We start from the raw sequence: 19479 nt of genomic DNA on the forward strand, positions 1-19479 counted from the left end.
AGCTAATTTGCTGTTAGCATAAGCTCTGCTAACAGACATTCTCCTTCTTATTAAGGATGTATGTTGGCTTTCCAGAACTGCTGTAGATGCCACACGGTGCAAGGGATTAGGAGAAGGATTTGGGGGGGTTATGTTACCCACAACACGGCGAACACGAACCCGAGCTGCAGGTGCACGCGTAGCTGGGGGCTTTTTATGTCTTCAGAATAGTCTGCACAGAGCGGAAAGGAGTTTACAAGATAAAATTCAGAGCTGCTTTCCAGTCACCAGTTTCACAATCATTCAACAATGACTTTCAACTTCATTTTTCACTTTAAAGAGTGGCTTTTAAGGGTGGGGGCTGAGTCTGTATTGTCAGCTGAGCAAGCGACAGCACTATTGTTTCAAGTCAAACTCTAAAATATTAGTTCCACATTTCCAGAAGATGGCATGTGGGGAAGCGATGGGCTTTGTCTATCCACCTCCCACCAAGCTATCGTTAGGCTGGTAATTAGAGAACACTAAAATAGGAGAAAAAAGTGGACTCAGATGAAGAGCAGTTTTGCATTTAGCCCTAGAATATTCTCTGATGTACAATTAGGAACCATCACACAGAAACCAAAAACACACAAGAAGCGTGGTGAGGGCTGCACCGAGAGGCGTTTCCTTCCATCCTAATCACAAGGCACCTAAAAACAAAGCAGAAACGAACAGCTTAAAACCAGAAGTGTCTAATTTTAAGCTTTACTCTGTATTTGGAGAGCCAGAAATAGATCAGATCAATGCCTGGTACTAGGTGCCAATTCAACGGGTCTTCAGAAGTTTTATTTTGAAAAAGCCGTCTGTACCATTTTGCAGAAAGACTCCCAGAAGGTTGAATCCCTGCCAAGCTAAGCTTTGCCCTCTTCTGACTCGAGACTTATTCAAAGCTGTGTAATTACTCTTCTAGACCTAAATATACCTCCTCAGAATAAACTGATGCAACTCTGCAGCAGCTTTTGTGAAAAGCGGAGTTTCAGAAAGAGCTTCTTGGGGTCCTCCAAGCCCAGAGCTGCTCACCTACCTCCAGCTCCTTCCCCAGCCAGAAGGGACAGTTTACTGCATCCCCCAGCCACCATCCTACCCCTTGTACCAGAAAAAAGAGCCATTAGATGATGTTTCACCACAGCATGGTTTGAATCTAAGTAACAGGAAGGATGCACAGTGGCAACGCACTGGTTTAGCTACTTTGACAGAAGTAGCCGTGTGCTTGGTGAAGCCACCACGGCCTCCCCGGGTTTGTATCTCACGTTCAGCCTTCGTGCAGCTCTGGAGATGGGTGGAGGAACACACAACAAACAGATTTTAGAGAAGAGATGTTTACCAACGCTGATTTTAGTGCCATGGACAGAGTAGCACTGTTGCAGAAAGCGACAAAGCTCACCGTGAATGTAAGTTAGCTAAAGCAAACACTTCTAGGAAAAGGCCACGTATTCTACCCGTGCTATCTTGGGCTGCTGCAGGCCTCTGTCCCACATGAAAACCTAGCGAATCAAACACCAGAACAGAGATTAAAACTTCTATTTACAGACTCAAAGCTGAGTTGCGCCCAACTGGGTATCGCGCTTCAATCACACAACTCGCTGAAGTGGTTTTGCCTTGCTGAAACGTTTAGAAAAGCAGATTTTTCACTCTTACTTTATGGCAGCAGTCACACATAAGACAGTTAAAAGTACGAAGCATCATAAAAAGGCCACAGGCTCACTGGGAGGGCAACAACAACAAAAAATAGCTCTCTAATGCCAAACATTTCAGTAGAGCAACGTGTCTTAGTCTGATGTTTCACGCACGGGAGCAGATGTGGGAAAACCTCAGGCTAAATGAGACAGTATATAGATAAGCACACACAAAGAGCTTCTTATTCAGATTTCCTCCTCCTCATCTGCACAAAAGGGAAGGGCAGGCTTTCCTGTTTCTGACTCCCGTTCCACATGCTCACTGTCCTCCCTTCTCGGAGATGTAGATCTGTGTCAGACCCTTCAAGCAGAACTAATCCTCCTGCCTGCTCTGCATCCTCCTCGCTGCTTCACCAGCGCGCACAAGGAGCGCGGCATCACCGAAGCAGCACCTCGATTTGATAAGGCACAAGAAAGATAACAGCATTTTACAGAGGCCAAGGAGCCACGTCCCAGCTCAGGTTCATTTAAGTGCAACGGATTGGAAAGCAGCCCTCAAAGGCGCCCTGACACACTCCAGCAGTGGGTCTTTAGGGGGAGGAATGTAACAGCATCACAGCGAGGCAGATACAATCCCCTCAATCACAGAGGGAAGAAAAGACAGAAAAAATTAAGTTATTTCAGCAGATTGCAGCTAAAGGGCATCTTCTACAGCATTTCTTTACGCAGCTCTGCTTTCAGCTGCGGAGACCCACCATTAAGACATCCCCATCTATTCCCAAGCACTTCCGAAGGCTGAATTAGAGCAGGATCTCTCCCTCAGTTTGGCAAAGTCTCGAACAACCCTGTGCTATGCTCCAGAGAAAACAGTTACTATTTTAACCAGGTTATCTAGTGCAAAGCTGGAGGAGAGACCTTTGATAAGGGCAAGGAAAAGTCCCTGAAAAACCTGTTTCAAAATTGACTTTCTAAGATGTCCAGGTCAGTAATCACTATTCACACCACCGTGCTCACAGCATGCCAAAATTTATACCATCCTACAGACACAGCATGTCCTGCTGCAAGGGGGGCCTAACTGCTGCCTATAAAGCATAGAAAATACGACGGTGGGTGAACATATATATATATATAGTAGAAAGTGAACCTTCATTTAGCCATTAGCTGTGTTAGATATATGATCCAGAACCTGCAGGTATCCCCAAATAACGGGCTTAGGACAGGGCACCTCACCGCAGCACGCAAATTATTAAAGAAAACTGCAGCTCTGAGGCTTTGCCATCCAGACGCCTGGCAAGGAAAAGGAGAGAAATCAACAGCAAAAAAGATGCACCGTGGGCAGACAGCACACCGAACAGTGGCGTGGAAATGGATCACACCAGTAAAGGCTCAGGGCTGTCATCTTTTTTATCATGTCATCAAGCTCACACAGGCCAAATATGGGTAAAAAGCAGAAGCACACATGATGCAGCAATAGGCGCTGGGAAGTTCAGTGGAAACATACCCCCAAAACAAGAGGTGACACACCATATTCCTTGGGGAACACCATATAGGACCATAAAAGACCATCTGGATGCACAATGCACGGAAATCCAAGGCAGTTTAACCTGGATGCACACAAGTGCCTTATAGCAAAATTATTTACACAGAGGGGTTTTGCCTTCCCTGAGCAGAAGAACAGAAAGGGCTGCAAGTAGCTCTCAACAATAAAGTTACTCTGTTTGGACTGGGCTTACATCATGGACCAGAACAACTGCCAACCCAAGGAGCTGGACGTGTCCCCCACAGCAAACAACCCTGTATTCTCCAGCTGACAAGCGCTGGTTGTTGTGTAGTAGACATTAGCAGTTATGATGGAAAAATGGCTCAGAGACAGATGATGCAGACTGTGTTACTAAGAGAACTAAGCAAGCCTTTGTCATCTGAAACAAGTCTCATTTGGATGTTTCACTGCAAGTGTTTTAAACAAGGGTTCAGCAGTAAGGTCATCACATCTACCACCTACTCACAAAATTAACTTCTAAATTCCCAGCAAACCCATTCCAATAGCCCATGGTGGAGAAGGACTCCTACCTACATTTCCCTCTTACACCCATTGATTTGATTCTTCACAGAAGAGATACGTGTGGGCTCTCTAAATCCAAATTTGAACACAAATGCTTTTACAGTGAAGCATTCACATGATCCAGCATTTTTCTAGGGGAGCAAGGCAAGCTGCAACCCTTCTGGAGGACTTCACCATGCTTGCCCAGTTCTGTCTGGCACCAGGACATGGACATCCATCCATCCATCCAGTCCTGCTGTTCGCTGGCATTTGAGGAGGTGGGGGAAAAGCCACCGGGGAAGGAGGAGCAGGGGAAAGTCAGCTCAGGAAACAAGATTCCACTTAGGCAGCTCACAGCACAGCCTGCATAATGCCTGTTTGACTGGAGAAGAGACAAATACAGGGAAAAGGATTAACAGCAACCGTACAGGAAAGAAAACAGCTGATGGAAGGAACTTCAGCCACAGCTGAGAAACCAAGCTAAGGAACAGCCAAGAGTGTTTCACTGGGGGACAGGGGACGACGACAGCACCAAGTATGTGAAAGGCAGGCGAGGAAAGAATTGGAGCAATGAGTCGAAATAAAAACAGAATACAAAGAATGACTTCGAAATCCTCCTTAGGAACAAGCTGGTATCTAGCAGGCAAGTGATTGACTTTTTATGGCTTTAACCTTATTTTCAGAAGAAGCCTATTTCCGTAGAAGCAGAGCTTTTGAACTGCATATTACAGTTCCCTCTAAGGCAGTGATCAATCTTGATAAAGGTCCACCAGTACAAGCCAGGGAGCGATAATACCTACTGGAGAATGGGGGTGGCAGTCAATCACCACTAGAAAAACCCTCCAGCATCAGCATTCCTAGTTGTGTATTAACAGCTTCTTTGAAAGGCAGTAATTCAGTTATGCCTGGACTCCAGTCACATGCATCCAGACGTGTCTTTTACAAGTGACAGACACATTCTGCTCCTCCTGCAGAATGTCCCACAGGCAAGAGCTTTCCAGCACAGTCCATCTCATGTACTCTAGATCACTGCACTGGGCAACCACAGTCTCCAGCACATCCAGGGCTCCCAAAACCTGGCACTAGGAGTTATTTTAGAAAAAAAAAATATAATAAAAATATTTCTAGCTATTCCAATAATCTAAAACTTAAAACTTTCAAGCGGCTCCTAACATGAACTGTGTTAAAAATACTATGAGAAACATTGGAAGTTATTAAAAAAATAGCATAAATCTGGTGACTGAGTATTACAGCAGAAGTTGCATAAGGAAATAAAAATTGTGCCAAATGGAGAAAGAAAGTCACAGAATAACGATCCTTTAAAACTTAAGCTATAGAACAAGTCAGATGAGTTTTGGAAGGGTAAGGAAGGGTGGAGCAGGGGGAAGGCAAGGGGAAATAATTCTAACAGACTCAGCCACAGAGCAGCAAGGGACATGTACATGGCACTTTACAGACAGGAGGTGCCCAGCAGAGCCAGTCTGCTTGGAGGTATTTATAATTTACATTCTGTCATCTCAAAGCAGTGAAGAAAAGCTGGACATGAGGAAAACAAGGACAAGAAGGGACTGTAACTGTAAATGCTGTGCAATACATCTACTGTTACACGCTGTGCTGAAGACAGACCAACGCGAAGCAGCACATATCCAAGGACTTCTTGCCACATCTACAGAGCACAAGCTCTTTTTGGTCAGAGGCCAGGGACGTGTGCCAGGAGCAAAAACATCACAAGCAAAGAACAACCAAACTCCTAAGTGTAAAGAAAGGAATAACTGGATAGATGACTCAGTTAGCGAAACACAAGTCTGTAATAACGTGCGTATTGAACACTGTAAGACGCATTTGCTTTTTTTTTTTGAACTCTGATCATGCACTGAGTCACCACCCCAACTCCTACTTCTATTGTTCTGATAGACTACGCTGGAAGCTGGATTAGCCAAGAAGGAACCACGTGCCAGGCTGCCAAGCCCACCACCCATGCTTTCCTCTCACAAGCAAATTCACAAGGATTTGTTGCAGAAGCAGCAAGACCAGGTCTGCCTCTGCCCTGCACATTTCCCCTGGGTCTGCCCAGGTCAGCCATGAGCTGCTACGCTTGGGTTGCTGCACATCCGTGCTGCCTTCTCCAGCCTGTCTCAGGTGTGTCGTTCCTCTGGCTCTGGTGGTTGCTCTGTGCTGCAGAAGACTGGGCTACCTTGCAGATCACACCTGCGACACCGAAGAACTTGTCGTAAACACCTTTCAGATCGGATTTTCCCCAACTGTGATCACTGAACAATCAGATGTGCTCTATGTTTAAAACAGACATGGGAACAGCTGAACTTAAAGGGCTCCCGAACTCTTACCTATGCCTCTGGCCAAGTCAGCTGGAGTTACAGGGGATGAGCAAACCCGAGCTGAGAGACCTCCATGTGACTGGGGAATGGAGGAAACAGAGGGAGGGGGTGTTCAGGCTCATTACCAAGCCAATTGCACAGTAAAAACCACAAAAGTTAAGTGGGGAAAAAAAAATAATAAAATCCTGACTCTCCCAGGGCCTGTTTGCCCTTTGGACAAGTCACAATTCAAATTCCCCTGTGGTTCTAACAGACAGAAAAATGAAGTTTCAGAAGGTCCCAAATGCTTCAGAAAATCTCTGAGGTTTGTTCTGTACAGATGTTTACAAGATCAAGGTAGATTAACCCACCATATTTCAGAGGCAATACATGTATCTGGAAAGCACTGTTGCTTGGAAAGCCTTTACACTTCTGGCAGACCACAGATATAAAATGAAGATTCACCGATTATCCGTTGCTGATATATTTATAAACTTTCTTCATCCCCTAAGTGTTAGCTGTCATTCTGAGAGATTCCAGATTTGCCTTTTGCTGACTAAATTTAAACTCCTAGCGAAGAAAGACAGCAATGTAAACTCCAGCATAGAGAACTCAGATAACATCCCCACCACGCAGGGTTCAAGAGATGGCTGTAACTCCGCTACACAAGAAAGTTGTGTTTGTAAACAAGATGGTCTGCAAAAAAAAAAAAAAGGGGCCCTTTCAACAAACAAAAAATCCAAAAACATACGCACACACACTGAAAAAAAATGGGTAAACTTAATATTCCAGGGCAGGGCTTTGCCGGGATAGTAAATCTGGAAAATGAAAACCCTGAAGGGAATTGAGACAAGACTAGGAACAACATCCCTGACACAGGTGATGTACACCGAGACCAACCTTTTCGCCTCTAAGGCAGATTCACAGCACGTGAAGACATACCTGATGCCAGGATAGTTAAGTGACACTTTTTTTTGCCAATACCTGCCCTGCTTCAACCAGGAGAGTTTGCCAATATAGCTGTATCAAAGAAGTCTTTATAGTGTAAATTAGCCTACACACAAGGCCAAGTTCATTTCTGGAATAATTTCATTAATACCATGTGATGTAACATCACTGCAATTTGGCTGGAGTACGCTGAAGAGCCCTTCAGTAAATAAGCTGCCTGAAGTCAACCCCGGTGCTAAAAGTAGGTTTAGTTACCCAAGAGGTAACACCCTGCCGTGCTCAGACATGTTTCCCTATGACTCACTCCTATATTGTATACATTTATTCAAAACCAATACAATAGTCCAGGAGAAAGCCTTTTATATGTTAACAGCAGCTTTTTCATTCCATGATGGATGCAGGTGTTTTATGATCGTTCCTTTATAAAGGCAAGGTTCAGCAGTACAAACCAGGTCACGGGTTTTAAGGACAAGGGAAAAACGTGGTCTCATCGAACCTCTGTCCATATCTTGGATGTATCAGGAGGAAGGCCACTTGGCAGAAGAGGTTTGCAAATTAGAAGAGGCCGCTGAGTAAAGTCCTCTGCCTGCCTGACTCGTCACCATACTGGTGGTGACGGGCTGGGATTTCTACACCCCGCCTGTCCCAACTCTCCCTTCCCTTTTGCCCTGAATCCAGAGTGTTTCAGACCCCGAGTGCCAGAGGAGGGGAGAGAAAGGGGTCTGAGACACAGCAGTTGGGGATGCTTTTGCTCCTCCGGAGCTACAGCTCCAGACAAACACAATTCTTTAAGAAAGATCAATGCTTCATGATGTAACTTGCTCTAATCAAAGAAAGGTAATTTATTAAATTACATCTTGGTTAAAAGCAGAATATAGGAGACCTCTGCATTTTGCAACAGCCGTCGGTGCTGGTTAAACCCCTGGGAGATGTCAGCACAGACTCCCACCGCTGGGCTGCCAGGAGCAGGTTTCTGAGGATCAGAGAGTTTTTACCTCCTCTGTGGCTGTCACTTCCAGCTGTATTCAGACACACTCCCTTGATTCTCCCCTGCTGAGAGCAAATGACATTGGAGATGTGTATGCACCATGTCTGGAGGGAAGACAGCACGTGGATTTGTTTTGAAAGAACAGACAGAGTCACACAGAAAGCGGTATAAACCTACCTTAAACCAACCTTAAAGAGAACAGTGGCTGAACAGAGTATGATCAGCTACTCCCCGTACAGCAGAAAAAGGGTATCCAACTAAGCAGAAAGGCAGCAAATGCAACAAACAGTTATAGGATATACCCTCCTCCTCAGCACAGAATTTCCCTTGCGGCAAGGAGCACTGCGGGCTGCTGGAGGCAGAGGATGAGCCGTGCTGCACTTGAAAGGAATTCAACATTTATGCAGATGCAATTGCCTGGCGTTACCAAAGAATGAGATAAAACATAACAGGCCACTGACAGAAGCCAGGGAAAGAGCTTTCCTACAGAGGGGTTACTGCATAATTAATCTGTAACAGAGGCAAGCAGACTACCCTCGAACAGCCCTTATGGCTTCATCTAGAAACAAGACACTGCACTAGCTCGGGTGCAGCGAGCCTGCGTCAAAATGTGAACACTAAAACTCTTGCTCCATGCCAGGGCAATGGAGCATTAAGAGATCTGGAAAGATTGCTGAATTACAAGTATCCTAGATTCCTCCCTCATATTCCATGACACACAGGCACAGCCTAGGCGATGATGGGGAGAACAGGAACTAGCAAGAGAAACAGAAAAAAGCATGATGAAAACAGAACCAAGCTGGCAACTCTCTCCCCCACCTATACACAGGCAAACAAAAAAATCCACTGAAAACAATGATACCACACCCAACCTCACCTTTGCTGTTTCAGGTGTGGATAAAGCCTGAAAGAGTCTGATACAAGGCTGGGGAAAAAAACAACAACAAAAGTCTCTAAGCCTGAGTTTTTCCAGACAAACCATTCCTTCCTCCTTCTCCTGGCCATTTGCATTTTTATTTTGCTGAGCAAGATTATCCCTTAAGGACTGGAAACAAGAGTGACTGGACAAAGAACAAGGGAATGGGAAACCTTTGGCAGGGCTCACTCTGGCCTCCCGGTTTCGTGCTCCTCACACTCACATTTCAGGAGGAAGCAAACTCTGGCGGCAGGAGGAGCGCGGGGAGGCATGTGCTGACCAGTCTTTCATGTGGCAGCTGGCTGAGGGAGCCTCTGTTGATTATTAACCCAATATCCCATTAACCAAACATCTTGCCAGAGTCATTTCACGCAAAGTTTTATTCTGGAAGCCAAAATTGGAGGGATGGGACTACCCCAAACTGAAGCCCTGAGGCTGCATCCCTTTCACGGGGGTTTCCTATAACCGAGTTCCTGGATCTGGTTTTCCACTGCAAAGCCAGACTGGAGCGTAACGCTTGGTAACTTCCGAAAGGCACAAAACCAGACCTTAAATTTCATTTTCTGCATTTGGTACACTGGATGGCAAGAGAAGGGACTTGCCTCATGGAGACAAACATGTGGCTCTAGGAAGTGGCAATCCCAAAAGAAAGTTTTCCAGCTTTAGTTGTTTATTTCAGAGAGCATGTTTCAGGCTAGTTATCAACCACATGCAGGGGTGATGGTCTCTGTAGGTCTCTAAAGCTGCACTGCTAATTAGCACTGTGGCTTCGCAGCCCTTCCAGGACAGTAAATCCTTACACACTCTTCCTTCCTCCCATGTAAGCACCCTCAAGTACTTTCAGGCTGAAAGGACAGGGTTCATTTCTTATTTAGAATACAGCATACGGCAGTAAAAGTATTTTTAGCTTCAGTCCCATCTCCTACTACAACATGGGACCTCCTTCAAGGCCTCCTCTCACCAATGAACTACGATAAATTCAGCCAAAATCCTGCTCTCTTGCCAGCTCAGCTACTTTCTATCTGCAGGGAAAGTATCCGCTATACAGACTGTGTACACTATTGCTTATCTGGAACATCCTGCCTCTTCCACACTTGCCTCCTCCTCCCTACCCTCTAGTCTCCATGTGCTTCCTCTTCGGTTTCTTCCTCATCCCCATAATCCCTTCCCATTTCCTTGATCTTCTCCTCATCTCAGACTTCAACTGAGCTACACGAGAGACTCATGAGAAGCATGTGAAAGTGACCTCCATGACGATCAGCAATTTCGAATCCTGCCGAACAATTCCCTTTCTTGCTCATCAGATTAAAAATACACCAAACAAGAAGGCTGTTCATCCAGGGAACACAGGCACAACTGTTTGTCTAGTGGGAAGTGCCTTTCAAACCCAGGCACTAAAATGAGATGCCGAGTCCCACTGTATGGTACCAGAGAGATCATGATGCCAACTCTGGAGTTACGATAGCGATGTGTAATGGTGTCTCCCAGCAAGTGCACTTGGCACAACATGAATAAATGGCAAGAAAAAAGAAAAAAGGCTCTCATCCTGCAGGGTAAGCAGCTGGTACTGGGGGGCGGTAACACATCCAGCCACCTGAAATAACACCTGAAATAATCACCTTTACAGCACAGATTACCAGTACGAGGTCACAGAAGAAACAAGCAGATCCAAATGTTGGTCCAGGGCGATCCTAAATGCTTCTGTTTTATCCTACAATAAGCCAAAGCTACAAAATGATTCCTGATCCACTTCAGAGCACGCTGCAAGCCCAGCGCAGAGCCGGCAGCCCACAGAGGATGCAGAACATATCCTGTTTGAAAAAGGGAGGCTGCACACAGAGCCACATCCGCCTGTCCTCGCACGGAGGAGACCCTGTGGAGCCAAGCACAGGTGGATGCTGAGAGAGCTCTCCATTCCACCCCATCCCACCAGGCTCACGGGGACACAGACCTGCCCTTGAGAGAGGGACTCTTCTGATCTGAAGGACACCCTGGGTTCTTTCCCGAAACACTACCAGATGTAGCTTCCTGCAATAAAATAATAAGAAATAAATCTGTACCTACCTCATTTATCTAGAGACTGGTACCAGAACAACTTGCCATTGGCAACTTATGGCCTATTAAAATACCAACCACTGTGCAGCGAGACCACAGGCTCCCCAAGGCATGCATGAATTCCTCAGAAATACAGCTACAAAGCTAGAGTCAACACTGATGGCAGCTCAAGAGCACAAAGAATAAACAGACTGGAAGCCATTTAGGTTTTCCCCCTGTATTTCAGAAGTAAGTACACGTCTTAAAGGGGGGGGAATGACCCATTCCTACCTCCTCTTGGCCTCAGACAGAGCTGATGGCGTTGCCACCCTGCAAATCAAGTGGGCCACAGGGCCTCAGTCTCAAAGCAGAACATTAATTTCCAATGAGTAATTTTTTTAAGCCAAAGGCTGCTGAAGTCACGACAGATAAGGCTGTTGCTAAGAGTTAGCTGTCAAAGCAACGCCAGCTCAGAATGGGCGACGAGGGGGAAGTTTGAAAGCTGGCTGTATCCACACATATTTACTGATGCTGTACACACAGCCTATCGCTTACAGGGCTGTAGATTACAGCTTCTGGTCAACAAAGCAGCCCCTGCCTGAGCAACAGCAGGCGGAACAGGAGTCAGAGCCTTAACAGAGACCATGCTTTACCCAACAGGATACAGCCCCCGTGGCAGGAAAGTTTTAACGTAATTCTGTCCGTCTTGTGACAAGCTTCAATGTGGTGACCGGTGACAGGAAAAGGCAAGTCTGGGACGAAGTAAATCAACCCACCCCAAAGCCTCCGCGGTCGGTCGGGCCCCGCAGGTGTAGCAGTCAGAGCCCAGAAAAGGGGAAAGAAATGCTCTGCAAATTCAAAGCGGAGCTTAAGGTGGTTTGTGCCGGGGACCTCGTGGTGCTGTATCACTTTTGCACTTCTCCCAACACCCTCAACTTGCCAGAGGTTAAATCTTGTCCACAGCTTCTGCTCTCACGACTTTCACCTACATTTATCTGTGCTGCTGGAATGAAACCTCTTTTTCTCATCTTTGCTGTCTATTTTCTCTATATTTGTTTCAGAATACAAGCACTGCAATATGCCTTAATACTACCTCGAATTAGGTTATGTTTTATTGCAAACTGTTTCTAGAGGCTTCAAATGCCTCCTCCGCTAACACCCCCAGCCCACTCCTGAGGCTGCAGCCAGGAAAGAAGGACGTTAGCATGTGAAGCTGCTCTGGAGCATTAAAACTCAGTCTATATATGAGGAATATATTTACATGTAGGGAAGCTATACTTTTTCAGACACGTTTGCAACAAAAGCACTTCTGTTATCATACCACATGCTGTAGCAGAGGACAGAACCAAGCACACATGTGTTTGCAACAAAAGCACTTTTAAAATACGTTATCACACCACACGCTGTAGCAGAGGACAGAACCAAGCACACATCGCCCTAAAATATGGAATTGGGAGAATGGTTTACAGCTACAACCAAGTTCCTTCTTCCACTACACCCTGACAAACCAGCTGAAATCAAGAGGCAGAACTCAGCCTCTTCTTTCACTACAGCCAGTTTTCTTCCCCTCTTGGGGATGCTGACTCCAGAAAAAACTATTTAGTTACCTAACCTTTCTTTTAAAGCAGACAGTGGTGAAGATTTAAATCTTAACCGGGCTGAATCAGACCTTTAGTCTCTGATTAACCAAACAGTTAACAATTTTCCAGTATGAAAGAGCCAAATGTGGTGAAACTCATTACCTGAAGGATCCTGTAGCATCAGGCACAGTGACTATTTACGTGAAGACAGTGAATTAGTTGATTTCCAACTCTCACCACTGAGACACAGCTGCATTTCAGAGCTGGTACGACTTGAGCATCCCTTGACAAAGGTTTCTGAATCACCAGCCGTGTGTTAGCTGGGCAATGCTTCTCCCCCTTTACTTATGTCCTATAGAAATGAAAAAGTTGTGTAGTTGTGTATACTGCTAAGACATAAAAGAGCTTTGCATCCTGCCAGCTGAGAAAGGCCAAGTAGCTTTAGGTCTGTACCTACATAAGGATGACAAAGCCATACTCACACAAAGGCTGACCTCAGTCCACGGGGAGCTATTGGTACGAGGTGCCTCCCCCAATACCAGCATTTCCTTACACCTTCTGGATGCAGCTTTACATACACACACACAAAAAAAAAGAAAAACAGGAAAAAAAAATGCAGTGCAGGAAGTGGCCTTTCACACTAACTCAATTACAAATTGCAAGGCTAAGAACATTCTCGGTTCAGGCAGCAGCTCTGAAATACTTGGAGGCCAGACCACCCCAACAGGGTCAGCTCTTCCCTGATCCAGCCTGCACGCAAACAGCTGCTGGGCTGCAGAAGACTAATTACATTCTTTGGTTCAAACTGGTGCAGGAGTGCCAGGATCAGAAAACCAAGCTGAAATATGCCATGTGCTTGGAAAAACCATGGTCCCACAGGGAATACAGTCTGAGGTGCCTTTAGAAGACAACGGGGAAGGTGGGAAATGCCCTCAAAAGTTGCTCAACTCATGCAAAACAGTCTTTCCCCTAGAGTCAGCCAGGGGCTTTCAGAGTACAATCCCTTCCTTCAAATCCAGAAATACCAGAGTGAAAACTGTTGGCGTGCTCACAGAACAAGGCAGGATGAAGTGTTGGGAGTCTGTGGATAACACCTGGCTTTCCACTTCCTTCACATCGTGCACCGGCAACGCTGGCTGCCAGCACACTGCCAGGAATCAATCAGCGCCGAGGTAAAGAGCATCTGGCTGTCACTCAACATTAACTGACACTGTTGGCGGAGAGGGGTGGTGGAATTTAATCAAGTCTTCCTCTTTTACGATACCCAAAGATGTACACGTACGAACTACATCAGCCTGTAGCTTTAGGCACCCATTTAGACATCCAGGCTCTTGCTTATGCAGATCCATGGATCCAAAGCCTCCTGATGAGCTTATATCGTATCATCTCTCTAGGAACAAAGACGCACACCCCCCCAAAAAAGCTTCAAACTGGTACAAAACGCAGCAGCCCATCTGCTTCACAAAACTGGTTGCCATGAATACATCCCTACCGCTCTGTGCCTGCTATTTTTAAAGATACTTGGGAGGCGACTGAATTCACAGGCGGTTGTGCTATTTAAGTATCTGGATTAATACTATTCAAGGAATACACCGGTACTTCTCCATGGGGAAACAGAGCACCTGCCTGAGATGCATTTTCAGAAGACCAACTTCTGTAATCCAACAGGAGGACGATAAACTCACAGACAATAGGTGCTTTTCACGCAGAGCACTGTAAACTGAGACCAGTGAGTCTTATCCTCAGAAGGCTGGTCAGAGCGTAAGGAGACTTTGCAAAGGGAGGGGAAAGGACAAGCAAAAACATATTTACAGCTGTAAATTTAGTCACTAAAATACCCATGGCTGAATGAAAGGCCTGAGCACAGCAAGTGTGGAAAAAGGGTACCTGCTTGCAAGAAAAAAACCCCAACAAATCAGAAAACCCCAGAGAGGCAGACCCCCAAAGCCAAATGTGCTGACAGGACCTGGACCTTTTCCAGAGTGCCTTGAATTCCTATGAGTGTTAAGTCTTAAAGCATTTCAGACAGGTTCCCCTCCAGTCAGGCTGCTTTGCCCCAGCCCGAGCAGAGGAGGTGAGAGCAGCTCTCAGCTTGGGGGGTGCCCCCCCAGACCCATGGCAAAGGGCTGCAGCAGGGACCTGAAATCCAGGATGGACTTGGGACCGGGACAGACTGATGGGAGCCAGCAGTACAGCCTCCCGGTTCTGCTCTGCTCACAGGTCAAATGAGTCCAGTGCCACCGAGCAATTAATTGGATATATCATATCCCCACTTCTCGCTGCAGACGTGCACAAGCTGCCAAGTAAGTCTATTGTAAATAACCTGAAAAATCTGTCTCTGGAGATTCTTATATTCTCAAACAACACTCTTCTTTCCACATCATAGGTCACTTAATCCTTAAGAATCCTTGTTTAAGAAAACTGATCCAGTATGTCCTATGAAGGGTTCCTATACCTGCTTCTCCCCCCAGCTCTGTTTACAGACCCCAAATGACATGGGACACCTTGTTCAGATCAATTCTTGGAAAACTCACAGGCAGAAAGAGCTACTGGTCTGCTCAATCAAAGCTGCATATCTTCTATTGCCACAGACAGCAGAAGAAGCCCAAATCGATTGCAGAGCAAACACCAGACTTTTACACAAGCACCTCACATGAAATGACCTGACAGACGTTACAACCCCAAACGCAACTGTTTTTCAAAGTGGTTGATTTCAGAGAAACAATCACAGATCCTAAATAACGTACAGACTTCTAACACAACACAGACACAGCATCTCCTTCCCTTTAATCCTTCCCCAGATCCAAAGAGTATCAGAAAGGTCATGGAAATGCTAGAGGAGCGCAGAGCGGAGCCAAGGTATGATCTGGGAGCCTCTCCTCACTGTAACTCTTCTCACCGTTCCTGGAAATTCAGCCCTCCTGAAGTTTCTCTAACTGTAACAGGGGAAAATATTTGGAAAAGGTCAAATGACTCAATACCACCGAGACCTGTAACTTTTCAAGCAGGAACAGGTTTCCATGTGCTTTCAGTTAGAGTACAGACAGGTTAGGGGAAAGGCGGCAAACCCAACAGCCTACTTCCCCTTTGCTCATTTACAAGCAATCAAGCCGGTTGAGGGTAATGTTATGTGTTTGGTTTAAATTACAGATGATTTTGCTGCTGGAACACATCTGCAACGCACCGTGCTGAGCGAACTGCTGAACCCCAGCCAGCACAGAAACAGCCCAATGCAACCCAAATGGCTGGCAGCATCTGCAAACCCCGGCGACGGCTCCTCGAAGCTGCTTTCAGGGACAAAAAGAAGAGGGAGATTGACATTTCTCAGCACAGGCTTTTCCTGAGACACCCTCCAGTTCAACTCATTTTATTATGACTCCAGGAAGCAGAGGGGTTAATTTCTTTCCAAGTTCACATACTGTTTGAATTCCTTAGATAAGCTGCTTCCACCAAACCCAAGGATCTAGCCTCAGGGGAGAACACTGTAAGGAAAAGCTCTTTTGATAGATTTTCTTCAAAAGAGAAATTAATTCGAAGTCCATTTTTGGAGGTGTTCCACGCCCATGGCTTCTATAGACTTCAGATGAGGTTGCACTATGCCTCTGGAAGGAAAAACCAAGCTTTGAGCAGCACTCTACCACTCCTATTTGCAAGACAGAAATATTTTACGCTTGGCCAATAAAATCTTCTCTCCTGAGATGAGAAAGCTCAGTGTGCAGTTAACAGCTAGCACAAACTAATCCCGTGCCTTTAAAACTGAGCAGTCACTCAGTAAAGCAAAAAAAACAAGTTCTGAAGGCTTCCTTCACATCTTGAGGCAGAAAGCAAGCAAGTCCGGGCTGTTATGGAATTTGTGTTTGCATACTGCTGGTGATAATCTATGTGCATAGTTGGAAACAAAGCAAGTTTTTATTAGCAATTAGTAGCAGGAGTGGGGACAGACCTGCCTAAAGGAGTCAGAGAAATGCCTATAGATGATGGTAGAACAACCTTATAAGATGTGCATCAGAACGATCCCAATACGAGGGACGGCATTAAAAAAAAATACTGCAGCTGTAAACTTGGAGATGGAATGGTATTAGTTCAAGGAGATAAACTCTGTCTTCAACACCGACAACTTTGACTCCAGGCAGCAGTTTTCCCTTGCACAGCAATTTGCAATGCAAAGCAAGCTACTTCCACTCTTACCAAGAGCAGTAACTCCGAAGCAAACACGGAGAAAGCAAAGTTGGGAATTGTTGATTTGCTTAGATACAGTTTTCTACAGAGTTGACTTTCAAGTCAGGCATGAAAGCAACATAGCATGGGGTCTGAAATAATGTGTGAGAACTTGGACTAGGTGGGGGAATAAAAAAAAAAAAAAAGAAAAAAAGGATTTAATCCACAAACCCCGGTCTTTTTTCAGGCCAGTGACCTCCCGCTCCCTCCCCACATCTCTGAAAAATTCAAACCAGCTCTGATCAGCCAACACCACCCAGGTTCAGAGCTCTCTCTCTCTACATTCTTCCCCTGCTCCAGAGCATGATGTGGCATGCGGGGCCCTACAACAGAACTATTAAAATCCCATCAAGGGGTAAGCAAGTGGTAGCCATATGCTGAAGCGCTCAAGTGAAGAATAACCAGGGAAAAAACGCAGAGCCAGGAAGCAAGTCTGCAAGCAGCTTCTTACCTGGTAGATAAGCTAGCAAAGTCTCCTCCATCCAGCAGCCTGATTTTGCAGAACAGAACCCCATTCACAAAGGGGACAGCAGTCAGCTCTTCCAGAGTGAAACTTGTCTGAAACTTGAATTTCTTCTTCTTCATCAGGAAAGCCATGGGCAAATTCAGCGTGGAAAGCCCAGGAATTCCAAACAAGATCAGGGAGGAGCAGCTCAAAACACACACAGACAAGCAGAGGAACGGCACTCGTCCCAGGAGCGCAAGCAGGGAGTAAATTCCAGTTCAGTTACAACGACGGCCCAGCTTCAAACGCACAATTCTCTTCTCTTTGGTGGTCGGATCTGGCTGCGGGATCATCGCCACGGCAGGCTTCAGGTGAGGAGGAAGAGGTCAGGTTAAATCTCTGCAACATCTCCAAGGGAAAAGGGAGGGAGGGAAGTCGGTCTCAGCTCCAGACCAGCAGGAGCTGTCCCAGTTAGAGGTTGCAGTGCTCCGTCTTCAGCACAACCCCTCCAGAAAGCATCTCTCCTGGGCGGTCATCTTGAGTCTCCGAAGAAGCTGTAAGTCTGCAGGCAGCACATTCAGAGAGCTTCCAGTTTCTATCTCCTCCTCTTGTGCAATTCCTTGATACAGGTCTTTGGGTCAGCCTTTGGGAGGGAAATGAGTAAATTAGTCCCAGACAGTCTTGGGCCCCTCCTCCTCCTCTAAAACCTGTTTGGATGGGTAATATTCAGTCCAGACTCATACCAGTCTTAAGAGGTATGGCCCCAATTAGCCTGGCCCCAACATCCTCTCTCCCCTTTTTGCCTAGAGCAAGCTTCACTGTTGTCATCCCCCTCGTAATTTCTGTTTTGCAAAGCAGCTAATAAAAATCTGCTCTATTTTTACCCATCATCTTTAGAAGCAGTTTACAGACCAAGAGCCATCTAACACACAGTCTGACAAGAATAAGCAAAGCCTTCTCCAGAAATGCAAAAATCTGTTTCTTTTCTGTTTTTCCGACCAGCCCTAAGTGTTAGCACCTGTATCTTATAAATGGAGAAAGCAGCACAGAAGGGAAAGGAAAAAAAAAAAGAAAAAAAAAAAAGAAAAAAGCTGTCTGCTCCAGATTACACAGCGCAACAACCAAATCAGGTCATCTGGCTGTCCGACAGCCCAGGCCCACCAAATACGCTGCCTTCCCCCACCACCAGGTCCACACCAAACCCAGCCCCACGGAGCTCATTTTTGGGGCTGGAGAGGGTCATTTCATTACACGTTTATACAACACCTCCTAAACCAGGGAGACCTGAGATTAGCATCTAAAAGGGACGAGGTTATGAATGCTGGGCAGTAAACAATCCTCGCCGATACTAAGAATTAACGATGGCAAACCAAGGCAGGGAAAGCTCCTGCCGCCTGCACGGGTGTGTGGTTGAAGCCCCTCTCCCGCAGCCATGGGGGAATCCAGCCGGCTCTGCCCACTGTGCCAGGGCTTGGGCACCTCCGCAGAGGCATCACTCTCTTGTGGCCACCTCGGAACAGAGTGAGGGGGCAGATCGGTGACTGCCCTGCACCACCGGCCCCCCTGCACGAGCCATACCTGCCACTGCACCGAGCTGCAGCCAGGTCTCAGCCAGCCTTCCAGCCCCCTGGACCGTGCATCGAGCTGCAGCCAGGTCTCAGCCCACCTCTGGGCCACCCGTGGACCACCCACTGGGCTGCAGCGAGGTCACAGCCTGTCCCCTGCCACCCCTGGGCATACACTAAGCTGCGGTCAGGTCTCAGCTTGCTTTCTGAGCCGTGCACTGAATGGTGGCCGGGTCTCAGCCTGCCTCCCAGCCCCGTGAACCACAGAGTGAACTGCAAGCCAGGTCTCAGCCCCTCTCCCAGCCCCAGGGACCACGCAGCCCAGCCCTGGCCCCGCCAACCGTGCACTGAGCTGCAGCTAGGTCTCAGCCCCCCCTCTCCCAGCCCATGCACCGAGCTGCAGCCAGGTCTCAGCACCCCTCCCGGGCCCTTAATCACCAGCTGACCGACGGAAGGTCTTTAGCCCGCTTCCCCGGTCCCCTCCGCTGACCTGCGGCCCGGTTCCAGCCCGGTCCGGTCCCTGCTCGCACCTTCCTGCCCTCTCCTCACACAGCCGCCACAGCCACCGCTGCTCCCCGCCACAGCCGCCTCTGCTAGCGCTACGCCAACTGCGGCCACTACGCCAACTCCGCAGGCAGCCACAAGGCAGAGCAACGCCACGGCCGCGCTTCGGGAATACCAACCCGACACTACGTAACGCCCCCCCCCCCCCCCCCCCCCCTCCCCGCGGAGGACTCCTCAGGGCTTCCAGGGCCTGGGGCAGGACCAGCTGCAGGTTGATGCCGTGAAAGACGA

At 47.1% G+C, this 19479-nt stretch overlaps 1 protein-coding gene across 1 annotated transcript in view; it reads right to left on the bottom strand.

The window, feature by feature from the left end:
- The window catches only part of FAM102A (family with sequence similarity 102 member A), a 35456-nt gene extending 16110 nt beyond the window's left edge, over window positions 1-19346 (bottom strand). Inside the window, exons 1-2 of the mRNA XM_014944153.1 lie at window positions 19175-19346; window positions 17126-17762 (exon numbers count right to left, since the gene is read on the bottom strand). Coding sequence (XP_014799639.1) covers window positions 17126-17271 — 146 coding nt within the window. The 5' untranslated portion in view covers window positions 17272-17762; window positions 19175-19346. The remainder of the gene's footprint in view (window positions 1-17125; window positions 17763-19174) is intronic.
- Between the last annotated feature and the right edge of the window lie 133 nt (window positions 19347-19479).

Source organism: Calidris pugnax, unplaced genomic scaffold, assembly GCF_001431845.1.
Source record: "Calidris pugnax isolate Ruff unplaced genomic scaffold, ASM143184v1 scaffold22, whole genome shotgun sequence".
Lineage (NCBI taxonomy): Eukaryota > Metazoa > Chordata > Aves > Charadriiformes > Scolopacidae > Calidris > Calidris pugnax.